This window comes from Coregonus clupeaformis, unplaced genomic scaffold (genome assembly GCF_020615455.1).
Source record: "Coregonus clupeaformis isolate EN_2021a unplaced genomic scaffold, ASM2061545v1 scaf0366, whole genome shotgun sequence".
NCBI lineage: Eukaryota > Metazoa > Chordata > Actinopteri > Salmoniformes > Salmonidae > Coregonus > Coregonus clupeaformis.
The window spans coordinates 264,461-292,431 of NW_025533821.1; the positions used below are offsets into that span (position 1 = coordinate 264,461).

The window sequence follows — 27,971 nt, forward strand, 5'->3', positions numbered from 1 at the left end:
ATGATGATCTCGTTGACCACATGCGGGTAAGCTTTTGCTTCAAATGTATTACAATTATTGGATTACTTTAGAAGTTTCCGTAAGCAACAATTTGATACATGCCTCCAATTGCATTAGCCTATTTTATTATAATATTGTCGTCATTCAGTGATATTTATTCACACAGTAATTATTTATGGATGCATTCAGTTGTGTTTAAGAAAACAGTGCATGCTTAGTGGTAGCCTATGCGAAGAGATGGGTAGAGTGACATGCCTTGCAAAGTTTAGAACTGGCAGGAGGATGGTTAACGGGCCGCTATAGCAACCATCAAGAGTTTAAGAGTATGGTGCGTGCCAAAGCCGCCTCAGCCTTATGCTACGGCGACGTTTCATAGACCTATAGGCTCTGATTTGCCCTTTACACTTACTATAGGCCATGTTCAGGAAACACACGTGGGTTTTGCATGGGATGAAAACAGCCCATTAAATCAACGTTGCCATAACAACAACATCCACATCCACAAACCTTTCCTATCCTCCCTCTCCAATCCACTGCTGTAATACACTACTCCTCCCCTCCTCCTATTCACCTCCCTCCCCAACCTTTCTTAGCGCTCCCGGTCCCAAAGAGTGATATAGCCTAGATAGGCTGCAGCTTTCCATGTAATTTCTCAGGCTCATCGTTTTTTTTTCCTCGGCGCTCTGGTCACCTATTCAATAGCAAATTATGTTGAAAAATAGCCTGTTCGTAGGCCTACTGTGGATATTATTTGAAAGTGCCTAGAATGGGAATTTTCGCTTTTTATTGCTAAAATTCTGTGCCACGCTTTCCGCGCGGCGGCAGGTTTCTCTCAAACGCACGGAATTGCCTGGGAGGCAACGGTTGACCGAAAACGTTGGAGTAGATGGAGAATATGATCTAAAGCGGAACACATGGGGAAAGAAAAAAAGGAATAAGAGGATAGCGTACGTAACGACAGATATTGCTCATAAACGCAGCATTCTTTTTCAAATGTGAAGTTGCCAGAATCTGAGAAAATCAAGAATTGTATTCGGTTACTAATTAGGTATTTTGATTCATTAATTCTGTGGGTATGTATAGTCATATCTAATAATATATCGGAATGTAGCTTAGTAGGGTATCTATACGACCACTGCTGTAATAACCAATGGTAAAAAGTTAGATAGGTCAATAGGCCTACTGTAAAGTTATTTCTGCATGCCTTCTTGGCCACAATCACTCTTAATTGTTGTGTATGGAATGACCTGTTATCCTGACCTGTAGGAACTAGTGTTACCATGCACCGGTTTATTGGTATGAACAAGCACGAAAATGTATAAACAAAGTAGGCCTACTGTAAGTACTTCTGCTAAATGACTAAAATGTAAATGTACAACATCAATTATCATAAGTGTTGTGGAATGATTTGTTGATGGACCTGCATCTTCCTTACCTTGAATAGTGCATTACATCACTCAAACTCATTACACAATTATCTGTCTTCCATGATATGCACTAAATCTATCAGACACACTAATGTTGTCATCTACTTTCTGAGCCTAAACTCAACATGTCTTCCAGAAAAAACTAATCACAGAATCATTGATCATATCAGCTGCTAGTTTATTTACCACACGTTGCTTTTTTCTGCGCACACCCAGTCACATTGCCAACCAACGCGTCCAGATTATTAATAGTTGAAAATAAGCTTTTAATGAACAACCAGGGTTACTGAAACCTGAGGCGCAGGGCATTATTTCTTCATCATTGGTAACTGAATACGATCGTGTGGAGACTGTGGACTCTGTAGACTATCAGCTGGACAGGCACGAGTCTGATTTAGAACGGAGGCTGTTGAGGTAAGGAGGAGGCTGCATATTCCTGACGCTAAAGGGGGACTGACAAGGACGCAGCCTAGAGCTGACCTCCACCTCACCTGGCCGCTCGCCCCCCTCCCCCCACAAAGGGACGCCTGCTAGGCCGAGCACAAGCTGAAGAGGAGGACGAGAAAGAGACTCTGCCAGACTGTGCCCTGCGCCTCACCAGAAGAGGTCCTGCCTCAGAGCTCCTCTCCCAGACTGGTTGGGACACTCCAGTTGTGTTTTGACACTTTTCTCTTGAGTTTTTTTTACTCATCCTCACTGGAGTGAGAGCGTGAAGACCTTTTGAAGACCCAGAGCTTTTTGCTGTGGGAGCACCTTTACTTGGAGTAGCTGCTAATAGCCTGAGACCTACAGTCTTGCTTTGTCTTTCCCTGTCTGTGGTGTTTGTGGTGTGTTTGTGAGAGTGCTTGTGGGTTGGCAACGGTGAGAGACATCTCCCTTCCCTCTGCCAGGATGTCTGCAGTTCAGCTGCTGCTGGTCCCGCTGGCGCTGTGGGCTCTGCAAGGTGAGTGGACAGTGGGTGTTTGTCATGGTCACAGTCCAGTCTCCACTCTTTGTCTGTTCTTAAAGGGGCCAATAAGCATAGCGGCCCAGTACTGTGGGATGTTCAGAGGGCCCTGCTGTGTATGGTCAGCTTTTGTGAGGAGAACGGTGTGTGAATCTTTGTTGATTTAGTCTTAGTTACAGGGACTCTGACTGTTGTTGTTACACTGATTGTAAAATAATAAAAATTCAGTATATTGAATGTCCTGGGCACTGTTTAACCAAGATTTCCTTTCCATTGACTGCAATGAACAAGTCCAGTGTGTACTTCTGTCTGTGTGTGTGTGTGTGTGTGTGTGTGTGTGTGTGTGTGTGTGTGTGCATGTGCATGTGCTTGCCTGCACCCTTGCGTGTGGGAGTGTTTCCCTCATTTTGCCGGATTGCTCACTAAAAGCCAAAACCAGCTGTTCTTGTTTTCAGAGCGAATAATGAGATGAGATGAGGCCATGCATTTGGAGTTAAAATGGAGGGCTCAGTAGCGGCAGCATGGAACAGTCTAGAACAGTGTAGATTAGTACCTGTACTCACTGTTGCTTAATCTGTCACACAAGCCCACTGTGTCTACCCCCCTAGCATCATGGAAAACAGAATGGACTGTGCTGTGAGGTGTGCTTTACTATATGGCCTGCATACAGCAAATCTATTACAGTATGCACGAATGCACATAAAGTATTCTGAATCCATATTACATGTACAGTGCTATGAAAAAGTATGAACTATTTTATTTTTACTACATTATAAAGTAATAGTGAAGACATCAACACTATGATATAACACATATGGAATAATGTAGTAATCAAAAAAGTATATTTTATATTTGAGATTCTTCAAATAGCCACCCTTTGCCTTGATGACCGCTTTGCACACTCTTGGCATTCTCTCAACCAGCTTCACCTGGAATGCTTTTCCAACAGTCTTGAAGGACTTCCCATATATGCTTAGCACTTGTTGGCTGCTCTTCCTTCACTCTGCCGTCCGACTCATCCCAAACCATCTCAATTGGGTTGAGATCGGGGGATTGTGGAGGCCAGGTCATCTGATGCAGGCACTCCATCACTCTCCTTCTTGCTCAAATAGCCCTTACACAGCCTGGAGGTGTGTTGGGTCATTGTCCTGTTGAAAAACAAATGATAGTCCCACTAAGCCCAAACCAGATGGGATGGCGTATCGCTGCAGAATGCTGTGGTAGCCATGCTGGTTAAGTGTGCCTTGAATTTTAAATAAATCACAGACAGTGTCACCAGCAAAGCACCCCCACACCATAACACCTCCTCCTCCGTGCTTTACGGTGGGAACTACACATGCGGAGATCATCCGTTCACCCACACCACGTCTCACAAAGACATGGTGGTTGGAACCAAAAATCTCCCATTTGGACTCTTGGTCTAAAGGACACATTTCCACCGGTTTAATGTCCATTGCTCGTGTTTCTTGGCCCAAGCAGGTCTCTTCTTATTATTGGTGTCCTTTAGTAGTGGTTTCTTTGCAGCAATTCGGCCATGAAGGCCTGATTCACACAGTCCCCTCTGAACAGTTGATGTTGAGATGTGTCTGTGAACTCTGTGAAGCATTTATTTGGGCTGCAATTTCTGAGGCTGGTAACGCTAATGAACTTATCCTCTGCAGCAGAGGTAACTCTGGGTCTTCCATTCCTGTGGCAGTCCTCATGAGAGCCAGTGTCATTATAGCGCTTGATGGTTTTTGCGACTGCACTTGAAGAAACTTTCAAAGTTCTTGAAATGTTCCGTATTGACTTACCTTCATGTCTTAAAGTAATGATGGACTGTTGTTTCTCTTTGCTTATTTGAGCTGTTCTTGCCATAATATAGACTTGTTCTTTTACCAAATAGGGCTATCTTCTGTATAATCCCCTACCTAATCACAACACAGCTTATTGGCTCAAATGCATTAAGAAGGAAATCAATTCCACAAATTAACTTTTAAGAAGGCACACCTGTTAATTGAAATGCATTCCAGGTGACCATTCTCTCAACCAGAAGCTGGTTGAGAGAATGCCAAGAGTGTGCAAAGCTGTCATCAAGGCAAAGGGTGGCTATTTGAAGAATCTCAAATCTCAAATATATTTTTATTTGTTTAACACTTTTTTGGTTACTTCATGATTCCATATGTGTTATTTCATAGTTTCATGTCTTCACTATTATTCTACAATGTAAAAAATAGTAAAAATAAAGAAAAACCCTTGAATGAGTAGGTGTGTCCAAACTTTTGACTGGTAGTATATATATTTGTTGTTGTTGTTTGTAAAGTCAGGTTCCCTTTATCTAATATTAGGTTTTGGTTGAAGATCTGATAACATTCAGTATCAAAAATATGAAAAAAATCGAGAAAATCAGAAAGGGGGCAAATACCTTTTCACGGCCCTGTAGTAGCCTTCACAACCTCATTAGGCAATGCAGGAGGCAAGGTAAAGAAAAATGCTCTTAGGGAATAAGGTCCTGGTTTACAACGCTAACGCCCCAGTTGGTAATATGGAGAATGTCCACTATGGTGCTATTCATACACCTGTACATGTGTGGAACTGTGTAACAGTGTCATCCATCTCTCCCCAATAACAGATTTTATGAATAGGCTAAACTGACCCCCTATGTCAGGGTTCCCCAACTGGTGGTTTTATAAATAAAATAAAATGTTCATTGTTGGACATAAAAGACTGTAATAACCCAGGAAATCAGCTCCAAGTGATTTTGAATACTAAAGCAGCTATGACATTGTAATCTGGAATGATTACAATGCCATAGCTGCTTTGTGGGGCTGAGGCTCTGAATACAAAAAAGGAAGCGTTTCCTTAAATGGGAGATTTACGGAGAGCTTATCTCCCCCAGCCAACCTCTGTCCCCCTCTAACCCTGCCCCTGTAAACGAAACAACCAATGCCACCCCTCGTTGTCCCTAATGTAGGACAGCACTACAGCCAAATCTCTTAACATGATGTCAGTGCACCAAAAGAATGGAGGGAATGGAGAGAATGGAGAGAGGTTGCACAAAGAGAGCTGCGGAGTGATGGAGAACAATGAGAAAAATAGTTTTTGAGAAAAAGGGAGAGAGGGAGAGCGAGAGAGGAGAGAGAGAAAGAGAGATTGGGGTGGAGGTAAGAGCGTTATGCAACGGCACTTGTGTAACGGGTAAATAAAGCAGCCTATCTGTCTACTGGACCGGCCAAGTGAGGGCAGCCCAAATAGAGACAGGGTCTGGCGTGCTGTGCACATCTGTACCCATTCAGGGAGAGGAGATGAGAGAGGACAGACAGGGAGATAGACAATGGGTGAGGATAAGGACAGACAGACAGAATCCTAAAAGAAGTCTGGTCCACAAATAGATAAGAGTGAGACAGGTAGATGAGAGTTGGACAAGCAGATGATTGAGACAAGTAGATGGGAGTGAGACAAGAAGACCAAAATGGGCCGATCTCAGTTTTCCCCGATATGACTAAACTGCATACTACCTGCCTCGTTTGTCCTTGCTGTTGACAAGAGTGTGAAACATAGACACATCAAATCTAAAGAATGGCAGCCTTGAGGAATCCTCGCTGTTAGAGAGACATACACAGGCCCATAGACCCATAGCCTGTCAAATGGACAAACAGGAATTGCTAGAGGAAGAGGTCAATGTTAATGGGATACTGGAAGTTCCAAGCCTCTTCAAACTCTCAAGCACATTGGAGATGAGATCAATTCAATAGTTTATAGCTTCATTTAAGATCAGCATAATTTCTTCACTTGCCCATTGCAAATAGCCCTCCCAAAGGCTTTCCTGATTGATGGGCTCAATTTGTGTGTGCTAACATCTGGGGAGGGAAGACCACCGAGAGCACTGGAAATGGAAATGCAGCAGCCATTGCATCATTAAAATCCTTGCAGTTGTGATCTGGTTCAAGCTTCTCCTAGGTGTTCAGAATAGCCTCAAAATGAAATCAATTATTCAAATCTGTAAATTTGATGGAAGGTGTAATCCATCCCTTTAATCTAATCCACTAATCTGGACCATGACTAAATGATCTAATTGCACACACACACCCACCCACACACCCACCCACCCACCCACCCACCCACCCACCCACACACCCACACACACACACACACACACACACACACACACACACACACACACACACACACACACACACACACACACACACACACACACACACACACACACACACAACAGTGAATGGAGTGTTTTTATAAGCTCTTTGCAGGTTCTTAAGTATGTTTTACTTGACTGTAGCTAGTATAATGGCAGAGAGTTTGCACCTGTAATGTACTCACTGATAAAACAGTACTCTAAAAAACTTTAAAGAAGTTTTCCATAAAATGAAAGAAAAGTATGCATACCCTTTATTTTTTGATTGAACTAAAATATTTGTTTCGATCTAATTACAATAATTGATGAGACAAGAGAAACAACACAAGACAAACACAAGCCCAGGGTCATCTGCAGTGGTAGGCATACATTTGGTAGATAAACTGACTGTTGGTCATAGATCCTCTACTCTCGCTTGGCGTTCCGTTCCTAGTCAGTCTAGACAGGCAGGCACCACTGATGCGGGGTCCTCCGTAAGAGGGGACATGGCGGCGTCTCTGCCTCCCTCTTTACCTCTCTCTCTATGGGTCTGCCCATGAGTCAAAGCAGTTCAGACACACATAGCCAGCGTATTGGGCCTGGAGACAGAGAGACCAATGAGGAGGGAGGAAGGTGCTCCAAAGTGATTTTCTGATGGGTGTCTCATGACAATTCCTTCTCACTCAGCAGTGACGCACTGATTACATCTGAGATGGTGTGTGTGTGAGAGAGAGAGAGAGAGAGACAGAGCGAGAGAGAGAGAGAGAGAGAGAGAGAGAGAGAAACGGAGCGAGATAGACAGCGCGAGTGAGAGAGAGTTTTTATAAGCTCTTTGCAGGTTCTTAAGTATGTTTTACTTGACTGTAGCTAGTATAATGGCAGAGAGTTTGCACCTGTAATGTACTCACTGATAAAACAGCACTCTAAAAAACATTAAAAACATTTATTGTTTATTTCACTTTGGTTTACTATCTACTTCACTTGCTTTGGCAATGTTAACATACATTTCCCATGCCAATAAAGCCCTTAAATTGAATTGAAATTGAATTGAGAGAGAGAGAGAGAGAGAGAGAGAGATAAGGAGTTGAGCAAGGGCAGACGAGGACAAATGATCATTAGTGGGTTTGGTATCCATTAAGCAGGGAGGTAGTGGTTTACGGGAGAGCATTCAGTTAATTAATATACTTTAGTCTATTGATGACTAAAGTATATTGGACAAATGGTACTACTAGATAGATATTAGACAACAAACACTGCAGGCTGTGTCCCAATCGACAGGATGCTGCCTTTTGAGCATTTAAAGGCAGGACGGTGTTTCTATAGATGTGTCATTTAGGGCAAGTGACATGCTCTCTTTCCCTGAAATGATAGAAGTCCCCAGACCACAGTTCAATGTACAGTACTATAGACACAACTCCTTCCCTGGAGATTCTAATTCAAAGATAGAAAAGGCCTAAGGGAGTGTCAATAGGGCATTTTCAACACAAATCCAAGAATTCTTCAGGCATCCTCAACTGCAGTCACTTCACTAGCTGCCAGCGACGCTGGTCTAGATGTGGCAATTCCTCTGAGAAAATGAATGAGACAAACAGTACACTACACGTGTTTGTTCCTATGGAAAGTTCCTTTCTTGATTAGTGTCCAGGGACATGTCATGGATGTTTGCCATTTCCCCAGGTCGAGGGTGTGTGTGTGCATCTCCACCGTAAATGGGTGGTAACCTTGTCATGGAAACTGACGTGATCTGCTTCCCTTCTGTCTCTCTCTCATTCTCTCTCTCTCTCCCTCTTTCCTTTGCTCTATAGATCCCTCTTTCATTCTCTCTTTCTTTCATTCTCTCCCTCCTTCCTTCACTCTACTGTAGATCGCTCTATTTTATACTTTCTCGCTCTCTCTGCTCTTTCTGTCTATCTCCTCTCTGTCTATTTCTCTCTGGCTCAGAGAATGACCTCCATCCATCCTCATGCAATCCCTTCCGTTCCTAACAGTTGACTTACCAACATCAGTCTGTAGAGACTGACAGACAGACAGCCTTTTCAGGGACGGAACTATAACTCACCATTTTGTATTGTTGCATTCAGACTGAGGGCATTCAGTAAATTGATATCAACGGTTAATCCCCCACACTGCCTCCTCTCCTAATCTAATCTGCAGTTTCTGGAATATTAGTTGCATAAGGCGAATCTCTGCCCAACCGTCAACAGATTATGCAATGGATTTGGATATAGCATGCTATGTCTGTCACATTACCGGAAATGAGTTTGCAGAAGGTTAATGATAGGTTGCTGAGTCTGCACTTTGTTTGCATGTTCTGTTCCTCTCCTGCCATCTCCTCTCGCTGTCTCTGCTATGAACAGCCGGCAGCAGCATCCACTCCTCCCCACTGTGCCTCTCTCCTCTCCTCTCTTCACTCCTCGTCAAACAACGGTCTGCCACTGTTTGTGTACTATAATTACACAGCACTGTGTCAGTTTTCACCACTCTCCCTCTCTCTCCCTCCTTTGCTGTTTTACAGCAATGGTGCATCAGCATTATCTCCTGTCTTTTGACCTCCCCCAACCCCCAACACCCTTCCAACTCTCTCATTTGCTGGATGATATGGTGGTAGTGTGAAATGTGACAGCGTTATGTGTCCTTATGTCTGTGTTCCTTCCAGGCCTTTTCCTTTCTGAGCAGTCAAAACCAGCCATCTCAGTCCCCTTTCTACATGGGCTCTCTCTCTCCCCCAATGTGGAAGTAGCTGATGTGATGAAACTGTTGTGATGTTAACTTTATCTCCCCCTCCCCCTCTCTCTGAAGTGAAGCATTAAGCCTGTCCCCTCCTCTGCCTCTCCTAGAAATGGCTGTGTTGCTGTAGAATGCTGTGTTAACTCTCTCTCTCTTTTTCATCCCTTCCTCCTTCCTTCCCTCCCTCCCTCCGTTTCTCCCTCTTTCTCTGCAGTATTTTGCAGCGTTCTCTCGCTCTGTCTTCATCTGTATCAGTATTCAGTGTTGCAATATTTATATCAGAGAGTTCTGTAAGAAAGGGACATTCTCACATTGGTGTATATCAGGTAGTAAATTATGAACTGTGACAATGAATTAGTTTATTTTCAAGTCACTTCTTATCTGACAGCCTATGCTATGTGTCTCCTGTCCCCTCATCCCATTACGGTTTAACAAAAAAGCATCGCCAGAGGTCAAAGTTGAAAATAGCTCAAGATCATTGGTTGAGAGCGATGCAGGTGCAGATGTCTTTGTGGAAACTGCAGGGTGCAGTGTGAGAAAGAAACACTTGGAGTTACAGGTGTGTTGCTCTCGGCCGATGTACAGTATGTGACATGATGGCATATATAGACTTAAGCGTCTATATATGCAAGTAGCTCACTTATATATACCTCGCAAACAGGCTGCAAGGAGACTAGCATCGCTCACTGCAATCTGTTTATTTCCCCTCAATTTCTGCATCCAGATCACCCTTAGCCATTGTAGCTTTTTTAACTAATCCGTCAATAGACTATACCAATGCGAAAAAATTTTTAACACAATTGACCAAAATGACAACAAAACGTATATTGATATTATGAGTGGAAATAAAACAAAATGCAAGTAAGAAGCTATGCTCTGATATTGAAAACAATTCAAGCATGCTATGAACGACGGGAGCAAGCACACAAAACAAAAACTCAGAATTATACATCACCATATCATTATCATATTATCTACCAATTAAATTGATAAGCATTAGGACACAGTTTGCCTGCAATGTGTAGAGATAATATCACTAGAGTGTTGGCCTTGTGTCAGCCTGTTTTCAAGCCATGGATCAATGAACAAGGATCATCACCCATGACGGCTCACAGGTCTACTTCAGATTTACTCGTACAGTGCACTCCATTTTTAGTGAACGTGGTTATAGTGATCAACCATTTATAGTGATCAAATTGTCCTGCTGCACGATGTGATCAATGTAAGAGGAATGAACTCACACTGGGCACAGACGTCAATTCAACATCTATCCCACGTTGAAATGACGTGGAAACAACGTTGATTCACCCAGTGTGTGCCCAGTGGGCTGTAAAGACACATCTCCATGGCTAGCACCTCTAACTCTGTATTTGTTGTACTTTATCTCTCCTCAGCGTCTTTGTGCCATGGAGCGTGTGTGGAGGTGGACTCTGACACTGACGCGGTGGTCAACGAAGGCTTTAAGCTGGGTTGTATCTCCTGTAAAATGAGGGGCGAGGTGCCCGCCGAGGCCACTGTTGAATGGTCCTTCATGCCCCAAGGGGAGAGCGAGTTCACAAAAGTGAGTAGACACGGATCTAAGGGCCCACAGGGACATTAGCGGGATATATCCCAATTATCTCTACTTCCTCCCAAAATGTGCACCTGTTCACTTTCCTTCGCTGATTTGAAAGGAAATGACTGGTAGAATAAATATGGTACTCCCACTAGCGCATGACTGCACCAATCCAGTGCTTTTAGATTTGTGGGAAGTAGTGAATGAGTGTACACTTCAGGAGAAACTAGATTCTCCACACTTCTCCTACACTAAAAAACACTTGGCCGCTATTGGTTGACCTAGCTAACTATAGCTAGGCTACTCATGATGTATTGTTTGACCTAGCTAACTATAGCTAGGCTACTCATGATGTATTGGTTGACCTAGCTAACTATAGCTAGGCTACTCATGATGTATTGGTTGACCTAGCTAACTATAGCTAGGCTACTCATGATGCATTGCTTGTTTGTTTTTTGCTTTTGGAGCGCTTTGAGATTGTAATGAAAGGACTATAGAAATGTAATAAATTATTATTATTCAACTGTGCACTTGCACACTCACCGACATGGATTTTAAAGCATTAGATTGGCTAGAGGGAGTTTTCACCGCTGTTAAATCCATGACAGGGAGTGTGCAAGTGCACAATAAGTGCTCCCTCCCAGCTGAGTTTCAAAAGTGTCACCATTCATTCTGTGGGGATCGACCCCATGGGGACTCAATGAGGTAGCCAAGCAGGTTGACTTGTCTGTTGTATCAGCAACAAAGGCAGGTCTTTTAGTTTCAATTTGGATTACGTAACGAGGTTTCATAAGCAATTCATGAATGGGAGAGCCCCACTGAACACAATGACTACCAAGTCATCACACCAATGGGTGCTGTACAAAGGAGACACGTCAAGATAGATCATTTTAACTAATTCAGTAAAAAGTCTAAACACATCAATCAAAACAAGCATGTTACATTTCATAGGCACTTTCTATGTCAGCAAAACAAGTAGTCTCTTCTCCAGTGAAATGGGAGCTATGCATTTATCATGAGAAAGAGCATCACAGCCATGCATTTTTCATGACGGGCTCTTTTCCTGTCACGTTAGTTTAAGGACGGGTCAGACCAAGGCGCAGCGTGAAATGCGTACATGTTTATTACAACGATAAACACACGACAAAACAACAAACCAACGAAACGGGAAGTCCTAAGGCTAAACACAAAACAAGCCTCTACACGGAACAAGATCCCACAACTAATGATACAAACAGGCTGCCTAAGTATGATCCCCAATCAGAGACAACGAGCGACAGCTGTCTCTGATTGGGAATCACACCCGGCCAAACATAGAATTACAACACCTAGACTGAGAACATAGAAAATACAACATAGAACTCCACAACCTGACTCAACATACAAGAGTCCCATGAGTCAGGGCGTGACAGTACCTCCCCCCCCCCAAAGGTGCGGACTCCGACCGCACCAACCTGACATAACAGGGAAGGGTCCGGGTGGGCATTCCGCCTCGGAGGCGGATCCGGCTCCGGGCGTGACGACCCCATACTCTCAGCCTCCCCGGTGGAAATCCCGCAACAGGGAGGGATCTAGGATATCCATCACCGGGACCCAGCACCGTTCCTCCAGACCGTACCCCTCCAACTCCACGAGGTACTGAAAGCCCACCACCCGACACCTCGAATCCAGGATGGCACGGACAGAGTACGCCGGGGGCCCCCTCGATGTCCAGAGGAGGTGGAGGAACCTCCCGCACCACAGACTCCTGGAGCGGACCAACCACCACCAGCCTGAGGAGAGACACATGAAACGAGGGGTTAATACGGTAATCAGGGGGAAGTAACAACCCATCAGTAACCTCGTTGATTCTCCTAAGGACTTTGAACGGCCCCACAAACCGCAGGCTCAGCTTCCGGCAGGGTAGGTGGAGGGGCAGATTCCGGGTCGAGAGCCAGACCCGATCCCCCGGTATGAAAACCGGGGCCTCACTGCGGTGACGGTCAGCGTTGGCCTTCTGATGACAAACGAAACCAGTCATCCACCTCAGGAGCCTCGATCTGGCTCTGGTGCCAGAACCGGTTGGTAACCTAAAACACATTGGAATGGTGTTAGGTTACTAGAGGAGTGGCGGAGAGAGTTCTGGGCATATTCTGCCCATGGCAAGAACACCGACCACTCCCCCGGCCTGTCCTGGCAGTAGGACTGCAGGAACCTACCCACATCTTGATTTACTCGTTCCACCTGCCCATTTGACTCGGGGTGGAACCCAGAGGTCAGGCTGACCGAGACCCCCAGACGTTCCATGAACGCCTTCCAAACCTTGGACGTGATCTGGGGACCTCGGTCGGACACGATATCCTCTGGCACCCCGTAGCGCCGGAAGACGTGAGTAAACAGGGCCTCCGCAGTCTGCAGGGCCGTGGGGAGACCGGGCAGAGGAAGGAGGCGGCAGCACTTGGAGAAGCGGTCCACAATGACCAGGATGGTGGTGTTATCTTGGGAGAGGGGAAGATCAGTCATGGTCGTTGTGGAACTGGTAATGGTTGTAGCTTACCCGTTGGGAGGTGCCTAGGTGCCTTACTCTGGGGGCACACCGAGCCGGAGGAGACGTACACCCTCATGTCCTTAGCCAAGGTAGGCAACCAGTACTTTCCGCTCAAGCAGCGCACTGTACGGCCGATACCTGGGTGACCAGAGGAGGGTGACGTGTATGCCCAGAAGATCAGACAATCCCGGATAAGAGCAGGCACGTACCGCAGCCCAGCTGGACAATGCGGTGGAGATGGATCTGTGCGTAATGCCTGCTCTATATCCGCGTCCATCGCCCATACTACCGGTGCCACAATACTGGAGGCTGGGAGTATGGGGGTGTTGTCTCTGGGCCTCTCCTCTGTGTCATACAGCCGGGACAGTGCGTCTGCCTTCACGTTCTTCGTACCCGGAATGTATGATAGTGTAAAATCAAACCGGGTGAAGAATAGGGCCCACCTGGCCTGGCGAGGATTCAGCCTCCTCGCTGCCCGGATGTACTCCAGGTTACGGTGGTCCGTAACCTGGAGGAGGTTGTCGGTGAGGTCGTCGGGTAAGCTTGGCTTTATACATAGTTTGGGCTTTGTCGAGTAAGGCTTAAACTATGTGTTTAGATTGTAGTTAGGTATTGTAGTTAGGTATTGTAGGTAGTTATCGTGGGTTATTGTATGTCATTATTGTAGGTTAGTATTGTATTTGGCTGAGCCCGGTGAAGCACGAAGCTAGCTGGCTAACCCACTACCTAGCGGGTAGCTACTGGCAACTATTAGCAACGGTATAGTTGTTTCACGCCTGAGAGTGCCTGTAATTACGCCAGCTGGCTGCCTACAATAATTACATACAATAATTGCCTACCATTCAGCTGTTTTCTAACCTCATTGTCTGAACCGTTAATGTTAGGTAGTAAGTGGCTACTGTGCTTGAAATTTAGCTGGCTTGTTGCTACCTGATAGCAACTAGTAAACAATAGCAGGAACGACCTAGCGAACAGACGCGAACTGGCTGAGTCAATTCAGTGGCTAGCTTTGCACTTGGCTAGCTAACAGTAGCTGCTAGGGGTAAGTCATAACCTACATTTGTGTTTTATTTTTACATATTGGTAGCCAGAGTCGTTCAAGGAATTCGGGACATGGGTGACTAGTTAACGTTAGTTTGGCTCTCTCTGTGTGTTCGTGCCGTGAAAGGAGGGGTTTCTTCTTTGTCTGAAAGCAATGGCTAGCTAGTATGCTAACTATTCTAGCTAACTAACTGGCTGAATAAGTTGACGACGGACTCGCTCAAGCTGTCGGGACTAACCCACAACGTTAGACACGGACACGAACGATCTGCTTGGCGTGTTGACACACTGGTGGTTTGTTGTGGCCGAGTATTGGTGCTAAACCGTGTTGTTGGAGTCCGGCATGCTAGCTGGCTGTGCGTCTTATGACTAGGTGCCCTGGACGATTTTCACGGAAGAATACTGTACCTAGTTAGCTAGCTGAATAAACTAAGTTAGTCTATTCCTAGAAAACATTGAACCGCTGTAGTTTACAACAATTATAGTTTCTGAGGTGGAAGTTGGGAGAGTTATATTTGGGTGTTGTGGTGAGGGAGGCCCCGCTCTCTCCTTTCCCAGATGTTTAGTTCATTTCATTCCAATCTCCTTTGCATTATTGTAGCCATTTTCTGCAGCCTGTCAACTATGCCTCTGTCTATCCCTGTTCTCTCCTCTCCGCACAGGCTATACAAACGCCTCACACCGCGTGGCTGCTGCCTCTCTAACCTGGTGGTCCCTGCACGCACCACCCACGTGGAGTTCCAGGTCTCAGGCAGCCTCTGGAACTGCCGTTCTGCTGCCAACAAGGCAGAGTTCATCTCAGCCTATGCTACCCTCCAGTCCCTCGACTTCTTGGCGCTGACGGAAACATGGATTACCACTGAAAACACTGCTACTCCTACTGCTCTCTCCTCGTCTGACCATGTGTTCTCGCATACCCCGAGAGCATCTGGTCAGCGGGGTGGTGGCACACAATCCTCATCTCTCCCAAGTGGACATTCTCTATTTTTCCCCTGACCCATCTGTCTATCTCCTCATTTGAATTCCATGCTGTCACAGTCACTAGCCCATTTAAGCGTAATATCCTTGTCATCTATCGCCCTCCAGGTTCCCTTGGAGAGTTCATCAATGAGCTTGACGCCTTGATAAGTTCCTTACCTGAGGATGGCTCACCCCTCACAGTTCTGGGGGACTTCAACCTCCCTACGTCTACCTTTGACTCATTTCTCTCTGCCTCCTTCTTTCCACTCCTCTCCTCTTTTGACCTCACCCTCTCACCGTCCCCCCCTACTCACAAGGCAGGCAATACGCTTGACCTCATCTTTACTAGATGCTGTTCTTCTACTAATCTCACTGCAACTCCCCTCCATGTCTCCGACCACTACTTTGTATCCTTTTCTCTCTCGCTCTCCTCCAACACTACTCACTCTGCCCCTACTCAGATGGTAATGCGCCTTCGCAACCTTCGCTCTCTCTCTCCCGCTACTCTCTCCTCTTCCATCCTATCATCTCTTCCCTCTGCTCAATCCTTCTCCCTCCAATCTCCTGATTCTGCCTCCTCAACCCTCCTCTCCTCCCTTTCTGCATCCTTTGACTCTCTATGTCCCCTATCCTCCCGGCCGGCTCGGTCCTCCCCTCCAGCTCCATGGCTTGATGACTCATTGCAAGCTCACAGAACAGGGCTCCGGGCAGCCGATCGGAAATGGAGGAAAACTAGACTCCCTGCGGACCTGGCATCTTTTCACTCCCTCCTCTCTACATTTTCTTCATCTGTTTCTGCTGCTAAGGCCAATTTCTACCACTCTAAATTCCAAGCATCTGCCTCTAACCCTAGGAAGCTCTTTGCCATCTTCTCCTCCCTGCTGAATCCTCCCCCCTCCTCCCTCTCTGTGGATGACTTCGTCAACCATTTTGAAAAGAAGGTTGATGACATCCGATCCTCGTTTGTTAAGTCAAATGACACTGCTGGTCCTGCTCACACTGCCCTACCCTATGCTTTGACTTCTTTCTCCCCTCTCTCTCCAGATAAAATCTTGCGACTTGTGACGGCCGGCCGCCCAACAACCTGCCCGCTTGACCCTATCCCCTCATCTCTTCTCCAGACCATCTCCGGTGACCTTCTCCCTTACCTCACCTCGCTGATCAACTCATCCTTGACCGCTGGCTATGTCCCTTCCGTCTTCAAGAGAGCGAGAGTTGCACCCCTTCTCAAAAAACCAACCCTCTGATGTCAACAACTACAGACCAGTATCCCTTCTTTCTATTCTCTCCAAAACTCTTGAGCGTGCCGTCTTTAGCCAACTCTCTTGCTATCCCTCTCAGAATGACCTTCTTGATCCAAACCAGTCAGGTTTCAAGACTGGTCATTCAACTGAGACTGCTCTTCTCTGTGTCACGGAGGCTCTCTGCACTGCTAAAGCTAACTCTCTCTCCTCTGCTCTTGTCCTTCTAGACCTGTCTGCTGCCTTTGATACTGTGAACCATCAGATCCTCCTCTCCACCCTCTCCGAGCTGGGCATCTCCGGCGCGGCTCACTCTTGGATTGCGTCCTACCTGACCGGTCGCTCCTACCAAGTGGCGTGGCGAGAAGCTGTCTCCGCACCACGTGCTCTCACCACTGGTGTCCCCCAGGGCTCAGTTCTAGGCCCTCTCCTATTCTCGCTATACACCAAGTCACTTGGCTCTGTCATATCCTCACATGGCCTCTCCTATCATTGCTACGCAGACGACACACAACTAATCTTCTCCTTTCCCCCCTCTGATAACCAGGTGGCGAATCGCATCTCTGCATGTCTGGCAGACATATCAGTATGGATGACGGATCACCACCTCAAGCTGAACCTTGGCAAGACGGAGCTGCTCTTCCTCCCCGGGAAGGACTGCCCGTTCCATGATCTTGCCATCACGGTTGACAACTCCGTTGTGTCCTCCTCCCAGAGTGCGAAGAGCCTTGGCATGACCCTGGACAACACCCTGTCGTTCTCCGCTAACATCAAGGCGGTGACCCGATCCTGTAGGTTCATGCTCTACAACATTCGGAGAGTACGACCCTGCCTTACACAGGAAGCGGCACAGGTCCTAATCCAGGCACTTGTCATCTCCCGTCTGGATTACTGCAACTCGCTGTTGGCTGGGCTCCCTGCCTGTGCCATTAAACCCCTACAACTCATCCAGAATGCCGCAGCCCGTCTGGTGTTCAACCTTCCCAAGTTCTCTCACGTCACCCCGCTCCTCCGCACACTACACTGGCTTCCAGTTGAAGCTCGCATCTGCTACAAGACCATGGTGCTTGCCTATGGAGCTGTGAGGGGAACGGCACCTCCGTACCTTCAGGCTCTGATGAGTCCCTACACCCAAACGAGGGCATTGCGTTCATCCACCTCTGGCCTGCTGGCTCCCCTACCTCTGCTGAAGCACAGTTCCCGCTCAGCCCAGTCAAAACTGTTCGCCGGCTCTGGCACCCCAATGGTGGAACAAGCTCCCTCACGACGCCAGGACAGCGGAGTCACTCACCACCTTCCGGAGACATTTGAAACCCCACCTCTTTAAGGAACACCTGGGATAGGCTAAGTAATCCTTCTACCCCCCCTTACCCCACCCCCACAAAAAATAGAATAAGATATAAATAAAAATATTGAAAAATTAAAAAAATTAAAAAATAAATAAAAATAAAAAATAAAAATGGTAAAGTGGTTATCCCACTGGCTATAAGGTGAATGCACCAATTTGTAAGTCGCTCTGGATAAGAGCGTCTGCTAAATGACGTAAATGTAAATGTAAATGTCCGTCCAGATGAGGAAAGGGTGTTTCGCCCCTTTGAGCCAATGCCTCCACACGGTCAAGGCTCGGACAACAGCCAACATCTCCCGATCACCAACGTCGTAGTTCTGCTCCGCTGGGCTGAGTTTCTTAGAGAAGAAGGCACAGGGGCGGAGCTTGGGTGGCGTACCCGAGCGTTGAGACAGGACAGCTCCTATCCCAACCTCGGACGCATCCACCTCCACTACGAACGGTAGTGATGAATCGGGTTGGGCCAGTACTGGGGCTGAGGTGAACAGACCCCGCAGTTTGCTGAAGGTCAGCCTCAGCAGACCAGCGGAGCCGGGACGGCCCACCCTTCAAAAGGGATGTAATGGGAGCTGCGACCTTGCCAAAGCCCCGGATAAACCTCAGATAGTAGTTGGCAAAGCCAAGGAAGCACTGCACCTCCTTAACCGTGGTTGGAGTCGGCCAATTACGCACGGCTGAAATGCGATCACCCTCCATCTCCACACCTGAGGTGGAAATGCGGTATCCAAGGAAGGAGACGGACTGCTGGAAAAGCATACACTTCTCTGCCTTAGCATAAAGGTAATTTTCTAACAGTCGGGCCCAGCACCTTGCGAACCAGGGACACATGCTCGGCACACGTAGCGGAATACACCAGGATGTCATCGATGTAGACCACTACACCGCGATCAAGCATGTCCCGAAACACCTCGTTCACAAAAGACTGGAAAACTGAGGGAGCATTCATCAAACCATAGGGCACCACCAGGTATTCATAATGCCCCGTGGTTGTGCTGAATGCTGTCTTCCACTCATCTCTCTCTCGGATACGCACCAGGTTGTACGCACTCCTGAGATCTAATTTGGTGAAGAAGCACGCTCCATGCATTGATTCAATCACCGAAGGAATGAGAGGGAGAGGATAACTAAATCTTATCGTCTCCCTGTTTAGTGGTCGATAATCAATGCACGGGTGCAGACCTCCGTCCTTCTTCTTCACAAAGAAGAAACTAATTTTTACATTTACATTTTAGTCATTTAGCAGACGCTCTTATCCAGAGCGACTTACAGTTAGTGAATACATATATATATATTTTTTATACTGGCCCCCCGTGGGAATCGAACCCACAACCCTGGCGTTGCAAACGCCATGCTCTATCAACTGAGCTACATCCCTGCCGGCCATTCCCTCCCCTACCCTGGACGACGCTGGGCCAATTGTGCGCCGCCCATGAGTCTCCCGGTCGCGGCCGGCTGCGACAGAGCCTGGATTCCAACCAGGATCTCTAGTGGCACAGTTAGCACTGCGATGCAGTGCCTTAGACCACTGCGCCACTCAGGAGTAGGTGTGAAGTGGAGTTACGTATATACCCCTGGCGCAGGGATTCGGTTACATAGGTTTCCATAGCCACCGTTTCAGCCTGTGACAGGGGGTATATATGACTCCTGGGAGGTACAGCGTCTACCCAGAGGATTATCGCGCAATCCCCCGCCCAATGAGGTGGTAATTTAGTTGCCTGCGTTTCAGAGAACGCTTGCGCCAGATCGAGGTATTCAGGGAGAATGCGCACGGTGGAGGTACTGTCTGGACCTTCCACCGTGGTTGCACCAACGGAAACATCTAGACACCTACCCTGACACTCTCACGACCACCCCGTGAGAGCCCTCTGCGGCCATGAGAAGGTGGGGTTGTGGAGTGCTAGCCAAGGGATACCTAATACCACAGGGAAAGCAGGAGATTCAATTAACGAAACAATAACCAGGGTGATCATGGTGACTGGTATAGTGACTTCCGTAACAAACCCGGACCCTATTGGTCGACTATCGAGTGCTCTGATGGGGAGTGGAATGGATAGGGGAACCAATGTTATGCCTTGACGGCGTGCGAATGCCCTGTCCATAAAGTTCCCAGCTGCGCCTGAATCGACTAGCGCCTTACACTGGGGAACTACCATGAGATCGGGAAAGTGGATAGGTAGGGTACAGTGCGCAGCAGAGGGCTCTGAACAAGTGTGGGTGTTCGATACCTGGGGTGATGCATGAGTGCCCTGCCTGCCGCCTCCCGGCCCAAAAGAACGCCAGAGTAGCACTGTCGCTGTCCTCCTCCGCTCTGTCGGCCGGCGGCTCCACCCAGCTCCATCGGCTCGGGATCCGAGTCGTCCGGGGTGGAAACGGGCAGACCCCTACCAGGACGTCCTCTGGCTGCCAGCAGGTTGTCCAAACGAATGGCCATGTCCACCAGTTTGTTGAAGGACAACATGGTGTCTCGGCAGGCTAGCTCCCGTCGGACGTCCTCCCGCAGATGGCACTGGAAATGGTCGATCAGGGCCCGCTCGTTGCACCCGGACCCTGCTGCCAGCGTCCGAAACTCCAACGCGAAGTCCTGCGCAGTCCTCATCCCCTGCCTCAGATGGACCAGTCGCTCACCCGCCTCTCTACCCTCGGGCGGGTGATCGAAGACCGCCCGAAAGAGGCGAGCGAACTCCCTGTAGTCCTCCAACGCGGCTCCTCCTTCGTTCCACACCGCGTTGGCCCACTCCAGGCTTTCCCACAGAGGCAGGAAACGAGGACGGACACCTTCTCCCGCTCCGATGGTTCCGGCCTGATGCTGGCGAAGTAAAGCTCCAATTGGAGGAGGAATCCCTGGCACAGCGCCGTCGTCCCATCAAACACCCGTGGTCGGGATATCTGGATCCCTCCGGGTGCTGGGGTGTAGGTGGCTGGATCCGGTTGGCCAGCTGGTCTCGACAGATCGGGCGTTGGACGACCTGAAAAACCCGATCCATCACTTCCCCCAAGCTGGCCAGCATCGTGGAATGCTCCTGGACCCGTGCCACGACTCCAGGCATGCACTCTTCTCCCGCTGACTCCATATTCGGGTGGGTGATTCTGTGATGAGGTGGTGTTGAAGGAGGTCAGGCGCAGGAGGGTAAATCACCGAATAACAGGCTTTAATCCGCAAAATACAGGTTTACACAGAACTGCGTCAAACACACTCCAGGGCACAAAACAGGTGCACTGGAAAATACAAGGCACACGGGAAAATACTCCCGTCTAACAAAATACACGAGCTCCACCGAGCTTCACTAACCTTCACAATAAACAATCACCCACAAGGACAAGGGGGCAGAGGGAACACTTATACACTGACTAATTAGGGGATTAGAACCAGGTGTGTGTGATAACGAGACAAGACAATTGTGATGATGATTGGGGCGGCAGTGGTTAGTACTCCGGTGATGACGAACGCCGAAGCCTGCCCGAACAAGGACGAAGTCATGACAATGCATCGATAGCCCCTAGTAGGGGCCCCTGTACTATTCCATCCAGTAACTTCTAACAAAAGAAAGCTAAGATTAATCTTGTGAAACAGAACCCCAAGGAGAGGTTAGGGCTGGAGGTCAAGAGCAGAGTGACAAGGGTTTGACCTCTGACCGTGCTATTCATCCTGTTGTTCCATAGGGGTCAAGGGGCAGAGTCAGAAGATCTTTAGACCAATAGAACAGTCACTTCACCTGTCACTGTATGTGGTCTTGTGTGGCTCAGTTGGTAAGAGTGTGGCACTAGTAACCTCAGGGTTGTCATTCGATTTCTGCTGGGGTCACATATTCTAAAATGTATGCATAGTCTACTAAAAGTCGCTTTGGTTTCAAACGTATACACTAAATGGCATATATTATTATATTATTTTACTGTAAAAATAAAAATCCTGGTTATAGACATGCATGCTTTACCAAGAAGAACACTGCAAATGATACTTATACTGTAATACTGTAATAACCAAACTGCTTTAGAAATCACTTCATCTTCTTTTTTTTATCACTCCATAATCAAATCAAGACAGAACCAAAGTACCTGATTGAGCACTTAGTCCAGAGATAAAAGCCCTTGTTAGTCCAGAGATATGAGCCCTTGTTGATGCAAAACATTGGTGCTTTGACAAAAGTGCTGCACAGATTTCATCCAGTAATGTAAAAATCCTAATATCCTAATATGATCTGCCCAGGATGAGTATGTTTGCCCACCAAACCCTATCTCATATAGCCTAGAATCTAAATTAAGTAATCTTGTCCAAGCCAGAATAGCAGGAGCCTATCTCCTGTTTCTGTAGCGTGAAGCAGCTCAATGTACAAGAACACCCTTGGACAGGATGCTAGTCTATCGCAAGGCCTTACCCCCAATCCATCTCCTTAATGCTTAACAGTCTTTGGTATGACATGACCAAGGTTCAAACCACCTACCTTCCAATTTCAGGGCATACCCTCTAACCACGAGGCCAATCCAAACTGATATGCTCCATTTAATGGGGAAACAGCATATTAGTTAGGATTGCAGGCTATTATGTCTCACTTTCCCCCATTGTGTTCTCCAATAGATCTACAGCTACGAGGATCTAATGAGCGACATCCCGGACGAGCGCTTCTACGGGCGTCTGGACTGGAATGGCAGCAAGAAGACCAAGGACCTGCAGGACGGCTCCATCTACATCCTGAACGTGACGTGGAACGACACGGGCACCTACCGCTGCTCCTTCAACCGCATCCTCACCTTCCCCTCCTACGAGTTCCAAACTAACGCCACCAAGATCGTCCACCTCAACGTGGTGCCAAGACGTAAGGCTTTGGCTTTGGGTTCACAGGGTTAGGCTTAGGCCTTGACACAAACAAACATACACACACACACAGTATAGTAGACACACACCCTCATCTGGAGATAGGGGAGAGGGAGAGAGGAGTGGAGAGAGAGGGTGGAAGAGGGAAAGAGTACACTAAGATTACCCTCATGAAAGTAGTGGTCCTCTGTAGCTCAGCTGGTAGAGCACGGCGCTTGTAACGCCAAAGTAGTGGGTTCGATCCCCGGGCCCCCCATACACAAAAATGTATGCACGCATGACTGTAAGTCGCTTTGGATAAAAGCGTCTGCTAAATGGCATATTATTATTATTATTATTATATTGGCTTACTTACACCCTACATGGGGAGGGGGAAGAGTTGGAGGGGAGAGAGAATGGTGGGGTAGGGGGGGGAAGGGGCGGGGTAGAGGGAGGGAAGGAAGGGAAGGAAGAGAGGAGGAGAGTGGACCGACACTCGATGTCCTTGCCTGAATTGAAAAGTGCCAATATTGTTAGAGCGGATGATTTACAAGGTGCATGAGTCATATGATTTTGATTTAGGGTCAGGGTTAGATGGCCCATGATAGATTGGACCATGTTTCAAAATGGAAGCATTGATATCAAATTCAAGGACATATGACAGGAAACAGTCATACATGTCATTACCTGTCTTTACCTACACAGCTGTTGATTGATGGTTAGTAGTAGTAGCCCTGTCACAGAAGCCATCACAGCTGTCATTAATTCTCAGATTTCCTAATCCAAAGGCTCAGCCACAGCCACAGCCACGCCAATGATTATCCAACACATCACTGTCAATGACAGCTGACCATTAAGGAGATACTGTATCAAGAGAGACATACAGTAGAGATATACATAGAGACAGATACAGTGCCTTCAGAAAGTATTCACACCACTTGACTTTTTCCACATTTTGTTGTGTTATTTTAAATAGATTAAATTGAGTTTTTTTGTCACTGGCCTACACACAATACCCCATAATGTCAAAGTGGAATCATGTTTTTAGACATTTCTACAAATTAATAAAAAATGAAAAGCTGAAATTGTTTGAGTCAATAAGTATTCAACCCCTTTGTTATGGCAAGCCTAAATAAGTTCAGTAAAAATTTGCTTAACAAGTCACATAATAAGTTTAATGGACTCACTCTGTCTGCAAAAAGTGTTTAACATGATTTATGAATAACTACCACATCTCTGTACGCCCCACATACAATTATCTGTAAGGTCCCTCAGTCGAGCAGTGAATTTCACACACAGATTCAACCACAAAGACCAGGGTGGATTTCCAATGTCTCGCAAAGAAGGGCACCTATTGAAGAAAAAAAGCAGACATTGAATATCCCTTTGAGCATGGTGAAGTTATTAATTAATTGGATGGTGTATCAATACACCCAGTCACTGAAAAGATACAGGCATCCTTCCTAACTCAGTTGCCAGAGAGGAAGGAAACCGCTCAGGGATTTCACCATGAGGCCAATGGTGACTTTAAAACAGTTACAGAGTTGACTGGCTGTGATAGAAGAAAACTGAGGATGGACTAACCTAAATGTCATAGTGAAAAGAAGGAAGCCTGTACAGAAAAACATATTCCAAAACATGCATCCTGTTTGCAATAAGGCACTAAAGTAAAACTGCAAAAAGAATGTGGCAAAGAAATTAACTTTATGTCCTGAATACAATTATGTTTGGGGCAAATCCAACACAACACATCACGGAGTACCACTCTTCATATTTTCAAGCATGGTGGTGGCTGCATCATGTTATGGGTATGATTATCACCGGCAAGCACTAGCAAGTTTTTCAGGATAAAAAAAAAATGTAATTGAGCTAAGCACCTGCAAGATCCTGGAGGAAAAACTGGTTCAGTCTGCTTTCCTACATAATTCACTTTTCAGCAGGACAATAACCTAAAACACAAGGCCAAATATACACTGGAGTTGCTTACCAAGACATCAATGAATTTTCCTGTGTAGCTTAGTTAGTTACAGTAACACAGGCTGTAACACAACAACATGTGGAATAAGTCAAGGGGTATGAATACTTTCTGAAGGCACTGTACATACATACATACATACAGATACCTACTGTACTGCTTTAATGGACCTGCATTTGGATGAAGGATTTTTCTCCTCAAGAGAGGAGAGGTCAAAGACTTCCAAGAGCTAAATTGCTTTCTAAATCCTAAGTAATTTTTTTAAAGCTTCCACAAAGATTGATGCAGTGTCTCTAGAAAGTTGGGTTTAGCAGCAAGCTTAGTCCGCTCACCCACTGCTTGAGGTCATTCCAACAGTTTTAGTTGAGATTAATGTTGACCTTGAAAAACTGGGCCATTTCCAGTGAAACACTGAGCCCTTGTGGATGTCTGGGGATAATTGTTTCATCATGTTTTATAGGAGGCATCAGAAACTCATTCATTGAAACAGCTTCTAATTTATTAATAATTAATTTATCCCAAGGCGGTCTCTTTCTTAACCACTCCTCTCTCTCTCTAGTGACCAGGGGGTTAGCGTCCATCTTGTCTGAGGTGATGATGTATGTCACCATCATTGGGCTGCAGGTATGGCTGGTGGTGGAGATGATTTACTGCTACAGGAAGATATCAGCACAAGGCGAGGAAGCATTGAGAGAGAGCGCGTGAGTAGACACAAACACACACACACACACACACAGGTACAATTCATTGCAGACACACGCACAAGAGCACACTCACTTACACACTTTTTCCTCAATCTTCCTCTGAAAATGTTATTTTCTTGCTATGTAATTTCCTAGCTAAAACTGCTACTTTCTAACTGCCTGTTCTCTTTCTTGCACTATTCTCTATTATCTTTTTAACTGCCTCTCTATCTCTTATTCCTCACCTTTTCTCTCCTCACCTGTCTTCCTTTTCTCTCTCTCCTTCTCAGGGCGGAGTACTTAGCTATAGCTTCGGAGAGTAAAGAGAACTGTGCAATGGTGGCAGTGGCAGAATAGCACTGGTAGGTTTCCCCTCCTACTAATCCATAACTGGACTCTTGGCCGTTCGTTGTCTGTTCTTTCCTTTCCTCTTGTTCTGTCACTGATGTCAACTCATATCAGCACCCAGAACCAAACCACCTACATTTGAATTTTAAAGGGGAAGTTCAGGATTTTACAACTTGATATTAGATGGTTTCTCCCCCTAAAATAAATCCAGGAGAAACTGTAAAATCCTAAACTTCCCCTTTAAGGCAGTCACAAGATGACTAGTGGACTCATGGCATCTCCATGTTTTCTTACAAGCTTCGTTTTCATTTCAGGTTAAAGAATGGCTCCAAATGACGAATAGCTCTCGATAGCCCTTCAACACTTCTCCACTTCACCCCTTCTTCCGACTTCCATTATGACACCATCTCATTACCCCATCCTCCCACATCCAGGAGGACAAGCAGCCAAGAGGAGGAGAGGAACATTCCATCAAGGAAGACATCAAGGACCACGGAGGAACACATAACATTCATTGATAGTGCAAGATGTTTTTTTCATTTCCAGAGAACAGACAGATGAGAAGTGAAACAGCCAATGAAAAATGACTTTACTGTAGTTAAATGCAAATATACAGCATGGGTGTACTATCTAGTTATCTATCTATCTATCTATCTATCTATCGAGTTTTATATACAGTATGTATGCTTAATTATACAATCCAAATCTTCATTATAATGTATGAGTATTACAATAAGTTTGTTCATACATACTATTTCTAGCAGTATAGCTGCACGTTTAGTGATACATCATAACTATTGGCATTAATATGTTTCTAAAGGTAATTTTCATGATTCTAAAGTGTGCTTATATCAAAGCAATTAGCGGTCAGAACTCAACTGCAATCTTGCCAAATGGCTTTAGTAGGCAATGTCTTGATCAGACATTCAATGGCTATTATGCTCAAATCCAGCCTACCGGTATATTCAAAAACATTCCAAGAAAACCTTAAGAAAGTTATGTATTCAGGTTAGTGAAACGAGTGCCCTGAGAAGTAGAAGCCTATTTCTACCAGTAAAGTTTAAAGCATAAATGTTCCAGTAATGTTACCAATAGTCTTTTTTAGATGGGGATCACTCAAACTCAAAAAGTACATAAAGCACATTAGTATCATGGCACATTCACTATCCAGTATCTAGTATAGGACTCACGTCCGTACATAGTTAGATACAGTCCTTCTCTATTAATGAAATGGAGTCATTTTCATGTAACCGGTTAGTCTCATTGAGATTTTGCAAGAGAAACTGATGGTTGTGATTTCATCTACATTAATTTGGACATCAGCTTGTGAGGGTTGCTTATGTCAGACGATTTAAGGTAATTAACATTGTCAATTCCTCACAAAGCTATAATTATCCACCAAAGTATCCTTCTAGAAAGTGTCTCAGAGTATCGAGAGAGAACGATGCCCACATTATAGCAGTGCCCTTTTTAATGTTTAAACTATCATTCTACCGTTGATGTGACTGGAAACCTCAACATGCAACATCCGTACATTATACATATATTTATTGCAGTGTAATTGCATTCTCTCCATTTTTCATCAACGCTTTATTTGCTAGATTTTCCTTACCATATTTACAACAACCAAGGGTTTGTGATATTAGCTACCATTTTACTGCCGTGGGAAACTGTACCACAATTTGTCCAGTGTGCTAAGAGCAGGAATGTCTATGACTGGTCGAAGACCTGAAATGGTTTAGACTCTAAACTGGTTTAAACAAGTTATTTCATGAAGATACCTAATGTGAGCAGAAACTATACTATATACAGTGTTGGCTTAGTGCTCATATCAATCAATCCCTATGGAGCAGAATACAGTGAGCTGCTATTGAAATACTGACATCCCTGTCATTCCTATTTGGCAGTCAATTCTGAATTATACCTCCAGGGGCAGCATAATACTGCCTAAAGTGCACTGCAATCTTGCATGCATACTTTCTTTTATAATGTCATTGGGATCTGGGTTTAACTACTAAGGGGTCTGGGTTTGCTACATTTGAAGTACGGAAAAGTGAAAGAATAATAGGATTCTTATTGCATGATAACTGCCACATATGAACAAAGGATAATTCATTAGAATTAATGTTCAAGATTCTGCATTATTCTAAATTCCCTTTAAAAACCTTGTCGAAGCTGATTTGGTCAAATTAGAGTTTCAGCCTGGAGGTGTGTTGGGTCATTGTCCTGTTGAAAAACAAATGATAGTCACACTAAGCCCAAACCAGATGGGATGGTGTATCACTGCAAA

At 45.9% G+C, this 27,971-nt stretch overlaps 1 protein-coding gene across 2 annotated transcripts; it reads left to right on the forward strand.

The window, feature by feature from the left end:
* The first annotated feature begins 669 nt into the window (after window positions 1-669).
* LOC121560265 (sodium channel subunit beta-1-like) lies at window positions 670-27,934 on the forward strand. Of its 2 annotated transcripts, XM_041873281.2 has the most exons (6): window positions 670-2,370; window positions 10,609-10,775; window positions 22,460-22,697; window positions 25,210-25,351; window positions 25,624-25,695; window positions 25,996-27,934. In XM_041873281.2, exons 1-5 carry the CDS (start codon window positions 2,319-2,321, stop codon window positions 25,688-25,690), a joined length of 666 nt encoding a protein of 221 aa, XP_041729215.1. In that variant the 5' UTR covers window positions 670-2,318; the 3' UTR covers window positions 25,691-25,695; window positions 25,996-27,934. The 2 variants fall into 2 exon arrangements, with proteins under 2 accessions (XP_041729215.1, XP_041729216.1); XM_041873282.2 differs by lacking the exon at window positions 25,624-25,695.
* Window positions 27,935-27,971: the final 37 nt, after the last annotated feature.

What these genes read in the sequence shown, in the direction of transcription:
- LOC121560265 (XM_041873281.2), top strand. Translation starts at nt 2,319, where the DNA reads ATGTCTGCAGTTCAGCTGCTGCTGGTCCCGCTGGCGCTGTGGGCTCTG. An exon ending in GGCGCTGTGGGCTCTGCAAG is followed by an intron (nt 2,371 to 10,608) that starts GTGAGTGGACAG and finishes ATCTCTCCTCAG; the next exon opens with CGTCTTTGTGCCATGGAGCG. An exon ending in GGGAGAGCGAGTTCACAAAA is followed by an intron (nt 10,776 to 22,459) that starts GTGAGTAGACAC and finishes GTTCTCCAATAG; the next exon opens with ATCTACAGCTACGAGGATCT.